We start from the raw sequence: 15920 nt of genomic DNA on the forward strand, positions 1-15920 counted from the left end.
CCTGGGTACAAATTCTGTGTATGGCAATATGAAATACTAAGTTGTTATTTCTTGAACGAAATTTTCATTTAAAATTCTCAGCCCGGAGTTGAAAAGTTGGCGGTATAAATATTATCTTTAACATCTGATAGTAATCTTTATTGTATGACCACTATGACCCTAAACCCGTCAACCCGTATCAGAACAGCGTGGTGGGACAAAGCTCCATATCCCCTCTCCTATAAGCAGGGAGGCCTGGCCCTGTAGCGGGCAGTTAAAATAGGCTGAAAATTATAATTAATGTACTCAGTATTTACCTAATTGAGAGCAATAAATCCGATCCCTAATACAAGTTAATATTGCAAGTGAAAATGCACATTCAGGTCCGACGAGTGCACCCAGTGGTAGGTGACTATGCAAATGAGCGAATTTCTTCCATTCCGCGCGTTTATCATAATAACTGTCAGCGCGCGATATATAAATCGTCAACGCAACAAGTCCGCAGTCCGCGACTCCGCCGAAATGGACTGAGAGGCTGCGCTAGTCAGACAAACTTCATTTTATGAAGGCCGCAAGTTTGCGAGTCTTAGGTAGCATAGGTAAGCACGGTAGCCAGGTATGGAGTTTGGACCGTGGAGGCTTTGGAAAGTAACAGGTTTCAAAAGTTCAAACCGTCAACCTTTCAAATGTATATTGTATTTTTTTATATTTTTCTCTTAACGCTCAACATAGCTATCTATTTCCCTAGCTAATGCCTAGCTTGGTAGAAAAGTTACCTCAAAGATAAAGGCCTGGCAACTGAAGACATTATTTCTCTTGGTATTTTATAAATCACGTTTTATACAATTATTAAGGATCTAGACCTGTAGCCATACGGCAACTCGATTCTCTTTCTTGAAACGCTAACGCTTCGAAAACTAAGAAAAATGTATAGGAATGATAAATCCGATCGATAACTTGATCATGTGACCTGTCGATAACGAATGTCATTCCCATATGGTTTTATTTTTCGAAGGGTTCGCGATTGTAGAAAGCTATTTGACATGCAAATGGTTACAGGCCCTGTACTCTTGAAACGTGATACCTCTCAAGGAGACCACAGGCCATACTCCATTATTGGCTGCCATATTTACCTTTATTAAGAGCAAGGGCTGACCATTTTTTGGTCTTCACAAAATGAGGTATGTCTAGCTATCGCAGGCTCTCGTTGTAAAATGATTATTCAATTCGCAGGTGCAGTTAGTGAAGAAAGTGAACCATTGCTTATTCATGCGACTGTGTACTTAGTGAGACGTTACTTGGACTGCTACTAGGGCCAGGGCGTTTCTGCTACCATTGTAAGACATAAATGAAATCTGTACAGTAATGTTAAGGGCTTGTTAAACATGAACATATCTGGTAGCTTTTAAACTGACTTTAAACAGGGGTAGGTTCTCAAGTCGATTGCTATGTTTTTTAAGCTCCTTGCTTCTCGTTTAAATCTTACTAGCTGACGTCACGCGGTTTTACTCGCGTGGTTCCAATTCCCGTAGGTATATGGGGATAATATATAGCCTATAGCCTTCCTCGATAAGTGGGCTATCTAAAATCGGACCTGTAGTTCCTGAGATTTGCGCGTTCAATCAAACAAACAAACAAACAAACTCTTCAGCTTTATAATAAAATCGGACCTGTAGTTCCTGAGATTAGCGCGTTCAATCAAACAAACAAACAAACAAACTCTTCAGCTTTATAATATTAGTATAGATTCAAGTTGTTTAGTGTTAAGGGTGGGATAAATCTATGTCATGTTTCTTGAATTCTTATATAGAAATCTGAGTCGATGAATATAATAATAAAACTCAATGATATAATTCACTTAGAATTCCTTCCTAGAATAGCTAGAAATCTGGTTCCATTGGTTTTCGAACATTCACACTACAAGGGCCATAATATTAAATGAACTATTAAGTATTTTCAACATAAACCCACAATGAACTTTACGATACTTGTACTTATTATTATTAATAAACAAGACAAGACTGTACCGACGAGTACCTATGAGTTGTTTAATCGGACTCTATACGATGAACCACGAGATCTTCGTATCCATCGAATGTTTGCCAAAAGTCCACCGAAAGACCACTGAACGTTCGCCGAAAGTCCACCAACTATTTCCAACGGATCGGCGAAGATAACCTAGGGCTGCCCTATTGTCCTTTACTTATCGATAGTCCATCTATCTATCGATACGTCGAGTATCGCTTGACCCGAGGGTTGCAGCGATTTATCGATTAGAAAATAAATGTAAACATGATGGGAACCGGTGGCGCATTTGCATTGGGAATTAGAATATACTGGCAAGGAGATTAGCCGCAGCAACGCTGACAAACAATATATGATTGACTGTGATAACTACGTACAAAAAGCGTAGCAATTTTCGTGTACTTATATTTTTAAAATAATGTATTTATTACTAGTTGCAAATTACGGATTTTATCCTAGTTTATACTTATAACCTATATCGAAATATTCGAACCATATTACTAAGATAAGGGAATACTTACGTATCTTTATGACATTAAGCGGGTAAGAGCGAAGAGAAGTAAGAGAGAAGCTCGATACCGTGGTGTTTAGAAGTCCTTATAGAGGCCAATTGAAGCAGTGGAGTTCCACTTGCTGATGACGATGATGCTGATGATGAATGTCACAGTGCTCTTTGCTGACTAGACGGGTACTTTCTTAAGGAAAGAGAGAGTTATACCTGATACTGTCTCAGTCACTGTTTTCTTGTGTCTTAACTTACCTTATACATTCGCAATGTATTGTTACTATATTCAATAATAATCTCGTTAGTGCCTGATGGGCTTACATTTGGTCATAATCAAGCCTAATAGAAAGGTCTAAGCATAAAGATGCTAATTTACTCTTATCTTCAATTTAAAACTGAAATAGATATAATTTGATTCGTAACTGCTTACTGGCACTGTATTCAATCATACTTCAAGCATACATTCTTCTTACCTTTAGATAGTTCCCAAGTTGCGGGACCAGACAGGATTTGCATTTCGCGCTGACATTTATCGCACGCCGCGAGTAAAATCAACACGCTTACTATTTATGAGCCATCGCAGCGCGCGCGCCTATCACGTGGAGTTAAGATAGAGCCTTAATAGAGATATTACCCTCCTCATATGCACGCGCCGATTGCCTAATGAATGTTCAATTAAGTAAATAACTACCTACTATCATCATTAACAACCCATATTCGGCTGTTGAGCTCGAGTCTCCTCTCAGAATAAGAGCGGTTAGGCTGATAGTCCACCACGCCCAATGTGGATTGGCAGACTTCACATACATAAAGAATTGAGAAAATTCTCAGCTATGTTTTCGTGATCATCGTTGGAGACACTTTAATTACTTAAACTAATTTATCTAAATATGTAATTCTAATCACAGCAATATACAGTTAACAATAATAAGAAATAAAATACTAGTTTACATAATAAATCCAGTCGCAATAAAAATAGTCTGTTTACTAATTTGCTTGTCATTTAAACTTTTAATAACTTGTAAATTAATCATTAACTAACAAATAAAAAGATCATAACCAACGCAGTGTTCGCAACTCATGACCGTGCAGCACAAAACATACCGCCTGCCTTTTTATTTTTATAGTCTTCATAAAACCTACTGGGTAATTAACTCTGATGTCGATAAAACTCATTAGATGTTTTAGACAATAAATGAGGTCAAATTAATTAGAATACTTTATCGATAGTCGATATCTTGCATATCAATCTCTAGTTATCTTTCAAATCGTTACATTTAGGATGAGCGACACGTTTGAGAATAGACATGTTTCTCTAATAGAAAAGCTAAAATCTGTGATACTAATACTCGTATAAACACATTTAAGTTTTACAGACTTCCAATATAATGCTAGCCACCCACCATCCAATAAGCCCGCACATGCATGCACATCACGATCAACACACGATCAGTTTTATCGGATATCAAGCCGTTACCGCTGCAGACATGTGCTATTGGACCGTGATTTGCTAGCATACGTAATTATTTAATTAAGACTTCTTGGTCAAACAAAAATAATTTTATTATTTGATTGGACAAGAGTCCTTCAAAAAAAAATTCTGTTAAAATGTCCTTTAGAAAGCGTAGTTTAAATCACATCCTGCATAAAAAACTGATTTTTTGAAAAACAAGAAGAAAGTTGATTACAAAGATTTACGTAATAAACATACAATTATTGTTACGAACAAACTATAACAGGTAAGTAAGTTAAGTAAGTAAGTTCTGCCATGAAAAAATTGCAAAATTTCAATGACAACCACGGTAATAGACCCAGTGGTCTAGTACATAAAGTTGAGAACATCGGGAACACTTCGTCGTGGGGAGGTGCTTTAGTGTGTAATTTAGTTCCTCTAAACTACTAGTATTATTGAAAACCCTCGGCTATTACTGACAATGGGGACAATGATAAGATAGTGTGATGTGGAATATCCCCACCCCTTGATGAAGGGTTAGTAAGAAGTGGGCGTTGTATAAAGCTATTAAAACCTTTTTGTAAGCCACTAGTTAACGACAACAGATAGCGAGTCCGGTCGGTCGTGTCCGGTTGGACAAAGTATGTCAATTGAAAGTGTTTTTCGATAAATCGTTAAAGGTGAAATAGGAAAGTAAAACAATAAACGAAATGTAAATCTAGCTTAAGAACAATTAAAGCTAAAATTAAAAAATAGAAGTAAAAAACGTCCTCTTGCCTTTACATTTGAAAACACTTTCCAAAAATGAGCCTAGAAGCATGAAGCAAGGGTGCTGTTTCTTCGGAATTTCTTTGGAAATCACAGAATATGCACTGAAATGCATCTTGACCAAGGGGATTTTAGTGGACAATTAGTGCCATATAACTAATGGAGGATATTCAGGGTATCATTCTTATAAAAATATTTCAGTAAAATTATCTCCCGGAGTAGGGAAGTTGGTGGTGGTACAACTCAGTTCTACGTTAGCACGTAAATCCCTACAAGTGACCGTGACAGAGAACGATCCAAGATGACGTCATTTCGGTGGGAGATCTATGTTACATGATCGCAAAAACGAAAAATCGCTGTCATTTGTTGTCGTGACTGTGATTTTAAAGCATTCACCGAGTTACATAATGACCCTGCCGGTCATTATCATTAGCACCCGAAAGTGATCACTTAAAATCAAACCTTATCACAACCACCCAGCCCGCATTCATGCAGCGTAGTGGTCAAAGCTCCATATTTCCTCTTCTATAAGAAGCTAAGCCCTAGACTAGTAGGCTGTTAGAATATATTGAGAATGATGGTGAATTTTTACTTGTCGCCATAGCCTGTAGGTCGTGGACTACGTAACTATTAGCGGCAGATTTATACCGAGGCGAGAAAGCCTTAACTATTAGTTCAAATTGGCCGACACCGCCTTCCATAGAACATTAAACGTCTCAGAAGTGTTCTCACACTAATAAGTACCGTACAGACCGCTAACGTGAACTATTTGCTTTATTGTTTCTTGTTGTTTCTAACGCAGCTTCGTATATCTACGTTTACCTGCTGTGCTTCGTGGTTTCGTTTGTCTTTTATTATTAAATAAATGTAGAAGACATAAGAGCCGTAGGTAGCGTGTCTGACCTAATGGTTGATCTCTCAGACACAAAGCAATTCTAGCCTTGTTTGTTCCATCAGATAAGTAACACTTTGTCCGCAAAGTGATCACACTCTGGACCAGAGTATCCAAGTGTAGCTCGCTACTTGATTAACTAGAGTTTAAACACATCTAGATTCTAGCCAAACATAGGTAGGTACCTACCTATATTAATAACGAAACAGCGTCTCATTTGTACCTAAGTATTTCCTATTCCCGTGGGAATACGGGGTTAAAATATAGCCCGTGCTACTGATAATGTAGCTTTTTATTGGTGGAAAACTTTTTCTAATCCAGTACTTTCAGAGCCTATTCAACGCAAACAAACAATCAAATCTTTCCTCTTTATAATGTTAAGTTTCGATAGATAATGCAGCATATCAACGGTAGTAAAACAGCTTTAACTGGACAGTTAGCGAGGTAACTCGCTCCATCCATCGTGCCGGCTGCGGCGAGGGGCCGCCAACAAATTGGCTGCTTTATTCATAAATATGTATACCTGAATGGCCGAGGGACATAATGCCTCTTAAATTGTCTCCACCAGTCGAGCTTTCTGTTGCTGCACTAGCTGTACACGCGACTGCGTCTGCAATTCATTTAAATTCATTGTATATAGTTCATAGAAACCGCCCGAAGTAAAGGAGTTGGATTATTGTCGCACCCACTCCTAATAAAGTATTTTCCAACGAACACGGAGTAGGTATATTCCCAATCAATACCGCCACAGACATATTGACAGACAGATAGACACGTTAAACTTATAACACCTCTCTTTTTGTTTTTGGGGTTTTAAAATACGCCTATAAACCTTCTACGTTCCTAAACCACCATGACCAATACTTCATTTATTCGCATTTTAATGGTAACAGCTGACTCGACAATCATACATTCATAAAGTAACGAAGGTCTGTCTACCGCAGGTCACAGGCCCTTATCGATTGACATGAAATACTTTCCATAAAATATATGAGTACTTAAAAAGTACATAGCAAGTAAAGTGTACTAAAATAAAAAGTACATCATCCGAAAGACACCGAGAAACCAAACCAACTGACTTCATCACCGCTGCGAAGATAGTAAGACGGTAGTTGATTGCAGGACGAAGACGAAAAAGTGTTTGGCGTGCCGGTTTTAAAACATACAAAATGGATTTTTACTCACCATTATACTGGAATAATGAATGTCCGATAGAATTTATTGCCGTCATTAACGATAAGTTGGTTTACGAGTATTATTCGCGAAGTCGCAGCCTGGACACGCTCTTAGCTATTATCTGAGTTTGCCGTAAATTCCTGGCTAAGTTACCTCTGTCTAACAATGAGCGGAAGCGAAGTGGCGCCATCAGGCCTCCCATGGCGACCCCGGGGGGTGGATTGACGCGGTTTCATTGGACTCGCCTGCGGTATTAAAACGTGAAATTCATTGCGATTTTAAATCACTAAAAAGTATAGATACTTATCGTTAAGCGTCAAATGATCTGCGTACAGCTCGTGCACATTAACTTGACACCTAGCTATATAGGCGTATTTAGTTCTTTAAGAAACTACCTTCCGGCTCGAGTACAAAGTCAAATTCATTTATTTCAAGCTTTAACATTTTCTGAGTTTTGGGGTTTACATTTTTAAAACGTCAGGTTAGTTTATAATATTGTATTATTGTGTTGAATCTTTTAATTACAACCGACTTCAAAACATAAATGTACGCACGAAACTAAAGAACAAAAAATTACATTAAGTATAATATTTTCAACCTACTGATCACTATGAAAGAGGTGCCAAGCCAGTGATCTATCTATCTATCTAATAGATTTTTGTTTCTCAGACATACTTTTTTCTTTCTTGTAGTTTTTTAATTAAGATTTAAATCTACACCACACAGGCTTGGAAGAACTCTTTCCAAGAAAAAACAAATATCAAAATCGGAGTTCACTCAGTAAAAAGTTACGCGTGTTCATACATAAAAAATATACACGTCGAATTCATAACCTTCTATCTGTTTTTCGTCGGTTGAAAATTTAAAAAATAAAGTTCATTACAGTTCTTGAGGTCCCAGGTATAAGTGGTGACTCATTTTTGAGGTTCTTGGTTTTTCTTTCCTTGTTTAAGTTTGGCATTGGAAGGCAGACGGTTTTATTAAGAGTGTCGAAGACTTTTAAGCTCTGAGTTCTGTAGACATTTTAAGCACTCATATTGGACAATAAGTATAGTGGGTCTTATTTCTTCTCTCTATCTCACATCTTAGGGATGTGTATCTATTTATTATAAGTTTGGTTAAGTGATTGTGCCAGTTTTGTAAACTAATAAAATAAATCTCCCCATGAACTGCAGCATTGGAAAAATATGCTTTTGATGGTAATCTTGATTTAAAACTTAACAATAGCCTGTGATAAAACCGCCTTGTAAATATTTGCTGTACTTACTAATATGTACCTAAGATGTACGTATATATACTTAATAGGTACTTACCTACTTATTTACTTTTCTATTTGCACTATGCGCAATGTAAAGTTTAAATAAAGATTTTTATAAATTGGTTAGCATTGTGTTTATTTGTCGACTCTACTCAGCAAACAAACAAACTACAATCAACATAAACAATATCTAATATTATCACAAACGACATCCTATCTTCTATCATTACTATAGAATTCAATGTTGCTCGTCCGGTTCCGATGTACCTTTTGCTATTTTATCGTAACTGCGAAGGGAATCCGACTAGGTATGCTAATGCTGTCTATTTGCCTGTCCGACTGTGTGTTCCTTGCTCACGCTTATACCGGCGAACATTTCAAATTATCTGGCGATTTATTAATGCATTTCGAATAGCAGTAAATATAGGTACCTACACCGGTGCGGGAGCAGATAGCAGTGTGTGTACCTACGAGTAAGATCTAACGATAAAATAAGTAATTATTAGTATTGTTCTAGAATTTATGATATCAATGGTATCGTTGTAAAGATTTTTTTTCTGTACAGAATAGTTTATGGAATTACCTAGAAGGATTTGACATTGCTTTCAAATTAAAGTTTCCATCACATAATATAGTTTTACTCTAGATAAGGGCAAGCGTACATATCTTATTTTTGATTATTTTATAGATAATATTTTTTTAACATTTATGAACGTAAAAACCGAGTTGAAACCGATCGCGCGATAATGTTGCCACTGTGAAATCAAATTTCCGAATGTGTATCCGCGCAGCCGCGCATGTACATTTTTGTCTACTTGCGCTTGTAATTTTGTGTACTAAGGAATTATTTAAACCAACTTCAGAATGGCAAGCTTTCTGCGTACGTAACTGAATAGTGGAACTGAATATGGGCTTTCGTTTGTTTCAGAAGGATATCTCGGACGACTGCGTGTTCGAGGAGCACATCGAAGAGAACAACTACAACACGTACTCACGCATCCGCGGCGGCAAGAAGACGTTCGTGGCGCTCGACAACAGAGGGCGCGCGCGCCGCACGCAGATCCCCGCGAGCCGGCCGCTCGGCAACCTGTCGTACTACGCGCTCACCATGACGCGAGTGTGGGACGGCCCGCGGCCCGCGCACTGCCCGCCGCGCCGACACCGCGGCAAGCTCAAACGCCCGCCGCCCTTCCACAGAAACTGTCAGCGGCGCGTGCAAAAGCAGAACTTACGCAAGCGCAAGCACAAGAAAGCGAACGATCCGAAGAAGAAGCAGCGGCACCCCAAGACGAGAAGAAAACACGACAACGGGACCACCACCACGACGGAGACGTGGGACGAGTCCACCATGTCGACGATGTCCACGACAGACGCGGAGTTTTTTCGGTCGCCCGCGCCGGACGGGGGCCGCGCCTGAGCGTGCTCGCGCTGGGGGCTGCCGTGGCGCTCGCACACTAGCACCGTTCCACCCTTACACGCGCCCGAATCTCTCTATCATTCCTATTCAACGCCGTTCCGCGAAGAACGGCCCTTGAAGCTCATTAGAGTCGCTCTCTTATACGAAATACGCTACGAAATTTTTATACGACTAATATTACCGACAGATGCGACCGCCGCGACGTAGCCCTTCGTCTTCATCGAAAAGTGTTCATCAAAAATCATATTATGCTCGATCGAGCATAGTGCGCCATCGAATTCGATAATTCGTTTAAAAGTAACGAATTATATTGTACTACCAAAGCTGAAATTATCTATCTCAATTTGTATTCCTAGTTCGCTTTAAATCGTAGTTTTATCGGCAAGATTCCAATTGTCTTAGTTATCGTGAAATTATTAACTTAAGTTATTCGATAACTAAAAGATTAGTTAATACGTAAATGAATTCGCTTATGAAGTCGAGAACGTATGGTAAGGTGGAACTGTGTTAGAGATGGGGAAGCTTCCCGCTCGTGACCGGTCGGGGCCGCGATTTCTCCTTTGCAACTAATTCTTGTTAAATGTTTTCGGATCCTTCAAACAATCGAATATATTTTTACTTTTACATTGTATCGCGGACAATTATCTATTGTTTGAATAATATTGACTTTTATATTCCCTATTTTAAATAGCCAAAATGTAAATTTCGCGTTCAATAATTTCAAATGCATAAAATTTATTCAGATATTTCTTAAAATATTACTTTAATTTTATATTACATTAGTTATTACAAAGTTGGTGGTTTAATAGAGGTTGTCTGTAACGCGTAGATAATTACAATGCGATAACGATAACTACGACGACTTGTCATGAGCGGGAATCGTAGTAAGACTTTGTACTTAGTGGGAAGTGTTGAGGTGTAATTTCTTAAGAAATTGACTGAAAAATATGACTGAGTAACGTAGGTAGTGACGGTTTGGGAGTAGTTTATGATAGGTTATGTGCGGCGGACGGCATGCTTCTGTATTCATAGTTCTGCGGTCACGGAGCGAGCGACCTTACGAGACACAGAATTGCTCTGTATTGAACCAGTTCAAACCAATCTAACCTTCGGATTGGCTGAAACCGAAGCTGAAGCTCGTGACAACAAGGGCAGCCATCGCAGAGTCGCTCGCTTCGCACCATTCAAAATTAAATTAGTGATAACGTATATCGACGAAATGACTATTAGTAGGTAGTTATATGAAAACGTGTATCTAATTTGTAAATTATTTATTTTATTTTCCATAGAGAAAGTCGTATTTTGTTAACGTTTTAGTTGATTTTTTAATCTCTGTCCCTTTAGTACGTCCGATGTAAGTAGATATGTAGGTTGTCATACGCTTGTATTTTTAGTGAGCCGATTTATGTGTATTATATTTATAGCCGTTCGGTAACAACATGGGCTATGTAAACTCTGTTCGTACCGATGTCTGCAACTATGCATTTTTCTCCTAAGAAGAATAATGTAAGACACTATTTTCAAAACAAGTTGGCTAAATAACTCAAGCCAAGCAAAATTACTTTAGCTAAGTATGTAATCTGACAAAAGTTAGCAACATCAATTTGATCAGAGTGTATATAGTTTGTATGTATAGTGTACTCAAATATTGTACTTGAATGGACAAATACATTCTTTAGTGATTTCCCTCGCATTCTTGTTATGTGCGTAATGCGTAAATTGTTTCTATTGTCACTGAGTCAGCGAACTTTTTTCAAACAAAAAGCAACTTTTCACCACTACTGCATACTACATTTATTATAAAATTCTCACAAAAATTACTATTAGAAAAGAAAATTCTTTGATAATCCTACTTATAATGAAAAATGTTATTTTCCTTTTTTCATAGTCCTTTAGTTTTAAAGTTTATAATTTAGGGTTGCTTTATAATAATATAACATTTACTATGCTGTAACTGAAACACTGCCAGTAATGTACAGGGTTACCAAACAGTTTACAAAAACGTGACTTGACATAATCGAAGTTCGCTGATGTCAGTTAGTTATACAATGTGAATATGTGCGACAAGCTTTATGATTGTACCTACGAGTGTCTGAGAGAATATTTCGAAGTAATTTATGATAATATTATGTTACGTTGAATGTAATTATATAATTGTATGAAAACGACAAATCTGTTCAATTTAATTAAGCATTTACTGAAAATAAGGGGCCATAGTTTTATCCTGTAATCGACTCGATAGTGGATATAACGACATGCACATCTTTGATTCGACGTTAAACTTGTGTGTACGGCCCCTTACAACTTAGAACGTATCGATTTTGTCATTTTCACTCGTAAATTGTTCGAGTTTGTTATCGATTACCTGACTCGTATTGTAGATAAATTAAAAACCAATCGATCTTTAGAAAGTAGAAGCAGTATTTCGGTATTGTAAATTCTCTCCAGTTACAGTACCTAGTTTTATAGTTTTATATTTGTAATAGACGTTGTAAGACTTGTGTAATATTTTCATCTATTCTCGAACGTTGATCGATTCCTCATCGTTTTATGGACTATTGTTACGTACGCTCGCATTCTGTTACATATTTCTCGGCGTATAAAATACCTGCTCGAATAAACAGACATAAAATGGTATGCCACATTATAATTATGATACTTTTATAAAGCCTGTAATTTTTAATTTTTATCGTTTTAACATATTAGTAATGTGGAAAAGAAAGTTAAAAATATTATTTATTATACATTTTACTTATTTATTAAACTCCTGCACACCATTTTATTGTCTACTTGAAGTTTATATTACGAGAAATGTGCAAATTTGAAAAAAATGGTACCTATTTCGTTTTGTATAAATATGAGTTAATTTTATGTTATTTATACGCATGTGCCATAAAATACCTACTTGTAATAGATGTACCAACTCAGAGAGTATATCTCATTTTCTTTCGCACAATGTTAATAATAATTATTGTTTGAACAAAAAGGCAAAGGGATTTTACACGGGAGTCATTTATAACTAAAATACTCGTTCATGTCGTCATAATTTTAATGAATAAAATAAATTATTTAATAATTAATTAGGCAGTGCAACTAAAAGTTAACTTTAATGTTGTCACTTACTCTGTGCGAGCTCAACCAAACGTAATTGACGTGTTCGTAGCTCAATATTAACTTACAAAATATGAAGAAATAAATAATTCAATAAAATGTTTTTTAAAAAAAATGTAAATGGATTATTAAAGCTCTGTGTTAAATTATTTATTATTTATATATTGCGGTTGGATAACATTTATGAACTTTTGTTTGACTCAATATCGATTCTGAAATCGATTAGGTACATAACACATGGGCTTTAACAATATAATTTTGGTTGAGAGAGCATTCGAGTTAAACCAAATAAGATTTTAAAATATAAAATGAGTGTAATAATAATAAATGCTGAGAGCGTTAGAGGAATGCTTATTATCTATTCCCACCAATATATGGCTCCTAATACCCCACTTTTTCCGGGAAATAAGCAAAAACCTGGAACCTCACGGGGTCTAACAGTATTACTTAATTAATTTCGATACCTTTACATTTTTACAATAATAATTATTATTGCCCAAGAGCAGCTAGAAAATTTTGAACCAGGTATTCAATAAATGCGCAGTAGATTCCACATCCATAAGTAAATTTTCTCTCCATTTAATCAGTTAATTATGGAAAACTATGATATACGTACATATAAATATTCAGTTTGTATCGAGTACCTGTTTAAAATTTCCCACCCGCTCCCCGGCTACAACGTATTTGTTGCTAAAGCAGTTTAATGTACAAAGTGGAATACTGCCGTTAATTAAAAACAAAGGTCATTGAACTTATCTGACGTATGTCAAAACCACCTTTGATGTATTTATTAGTCTCACCAAAAGATTGATCGAAACTTTTAGACAATAAACTTTTTACAGCCTCTTATACCGAAAGATAAATAAAATGATTCTTGAAATATATTGTGTTGTTTCATTTAATGTTTTACGACAAGTTTATTATTACTGCCAAATAATTTGCCTGGCGTTTGATTCTGATTGTATAATAAATACTGCCAAAGCTGAACCTTATTATATCTACTGTGGCTGAACGAACTACATCAGCAAGTAGGTACCTAATCTATATCTATACTAATATTATAAAGAGGAAAACTTTGTTTGTATGTTTGTTTGTTAGTAATGAATAGGCTCAAAAACTATTGGACCGATTTTAAAAATTCTTTCACCATTCGAAAGCTACATTATCCACATACACACAACATAGGCTTAATTTTATTTAGGAAAAAATAGGGTTCCGTAGGATATTTGGGTTTTTTGGACACAAGGTGTAAAAAATCAACTAGAAAAGTAACTTATTTTGCGTACGCTGCCTAAACTATAAAAGATAGAACCATAAAATGTTCTTATTAATTGTAGATCTTATAAATATCTACAAAAAAATCCGCGACACACTATACCTACCTATCTATGTCGAGTGAGGCACAATAATCAGTTTTTTATTTAAAAAATTTGATTTTTTTTTTGGACTATATTTAAGCGCATTTATTCAACTCATGCTATTAATGTTTATCAAAATAAACTATTTCATCACTAAATACAGTTTATGTACATAGTATTTGTTCTTTGAATGATTACGTAGATAGACGTTTGGTTTTGAAATTATGGCGAAATTAAAATATTACGATTTCTGCTGCACGGCCGGCTGCGAAGTGGGCGTCACCAAGGCGAGGCTGCGTAAGGTATATTTAAGAAACGTTTCGTGGTACTTTCGAATCGTCCGTGGGTAGGGTAGGGTTAGGGTAGGGTTAGGGTAGGTAGAAATAGGGTAGGGGTAGTTGAAAGTTTACATCGAGTTTCACGCGGACGAGGTCGCGGGCGTCCTCTAGTTTATAGTAAAAAGAATTTTATTATAAATTACTTCAGTAAGATGAATTTAATTCATCATATTATAATAAGATAAAAATTTAATTAAGTCTTATACAACTCTGATTAAAAATGAAAACAAACTATAGTAGATTACAATACTTAACATTGATGCATTGTGTATGAAATCAATAAATAGAAAATTTTCTAAAATTGTACAACACATCGGACATCGACAGTCGACAGCGACATACAGATTGAGAATAATTTATTATAAGAAAATATTTCAGGTATATAATATCTTTGACGTATCGACTTCGACAGTTTGCGGTTACCTTTATTAAAACAGTCGCAGTAAACAATAGAGAAAACTACGCCGATAGATGGCGCTTTTAGAAATAAAGAAAATCTAAATTTAAAAATGAAGCTTGATTATGCAATTACGAATTATGTTTTATTAATGTTTATTTGATATGATAGCACTAATATATTTTATTTTAAAACGTTTTGCACAGATTAAATATAATCGATAAAGCTTATTTCGTCTGAGGCCGAGGCGAGCAATGCGAGCGTGAGGGGAGATTCGATTTTTGGCGGGAATCGAGAAGCGCGCTTTTAAAATTGAAAATTTTAATTTAAAACTTTTTCAGTAATATACGTGTGAAATAAAGTGTACAAATGTAAATTAAATCAGGCAAAATGCCGTCAGACAGTGATGGTGATGCCTACGAAAGGCTAGACAGAAAAAAACGTAAAGTGCATAAGTCTGGTGAGGACGAGAGTTTAAAATATAAACCCTATATAAAGGCAGGTTATAGCAGAGCCTACACGGATAATAGCACTAACGCGGAATTCCCAGTGTTTGTGGAAAGCAGTGAGGCGGAAATTAAATTGGGGAACAAAAACCCATTAGTTGTGTCCAAATACTTTAAACAAGTAAAAGGTATCTATGAGAGCAGGCGCATTAATGCTAACAAAATAATGTTAGTATTCAAACAAGCAACAGCAGCCAATGATTTTCTCAAACATGAATGCCTAACGGTTTACAATCTTCGTGCCTTCATCCCGGCATCTTCTGTGGAGAGGGTGGGGGTTGTCAGGTTTATACCTAAAGAGTCCAGTAACCATGAACTATTTAATAAACTTTCTTCAGAGTGTGAGATTATTGGTGTAAGACGATTCATGAAAAAGGTTGTAGACGATGTTGTTCCTTTGTCAACTATTAGTGTAATTTTTGCAGGAACAACTTTACCACAATATATATATTTAGACAATTGGCGTTATAAGGTCTATACATATATTCCTCCGCTAATGCAATGTTTCAAGTGTATGAGATTTAATCACTATGGGAAAATATGCAAAAATATACAGGTCTGTTCACGCTGTGCTGGTGAACACCACTACAAAGCATGCACGGCTGATACATTGAAGTGCAGTAATTGTGGTGGAGCTCACTTAGCCATATCCAAAACTTGCCCTATAAAGGCAGCGAGATTAGAAAAAAATAAACAATCTTATGCTAAGGTAATTGAAATTAATAGTGTTAATTTTC

General features: G+C 36.3%; 1 protein-coding gene across 4 annotated transcripts in view; it reads left to right on the forward strand.

Moving 5' to 3' along the window:
- Positions 1–13468, forward strand: part of LOC112053064 (fibroblast growth factor 10) — a 219153-nt gene extending 205685 nt beyond the window's left edge. For 3 of the 4 annotated variants that reach the window (XM_052888469.1, XM_052888468.1, XM_052888467.1), the window contains one exon: positions 8985–13468. In XM_052888469.1, coding sequence (XP_052744429.1) covers positions 8985–9473 — 489 coding nt within the window. In that variant the 3' untranslated portion in view covers positions 9474–13468. The remainder of the gene's footprint in view (positions 1–8984) is intronic. The other variant, XM_052888471.1, reaches the window with a different exon arrangement.
- Positions 13469–15920: the final 2452 nt, after the last annotated feature.

This window comes from Bicyclus anynana, chromosome 22 (assembly GCF_947172395.1).
Source record: "Bicyclus anynana chromosome 22, ilBicAnyn1.1, whole genome shotgun sequence".
Taxonomy (NCBI): Eukaryota; Metazoa; Arthropoda; class Insecta; order Lepidoptera; family Nymphalidae; genus Bicyclus; species Bicyclus anynana.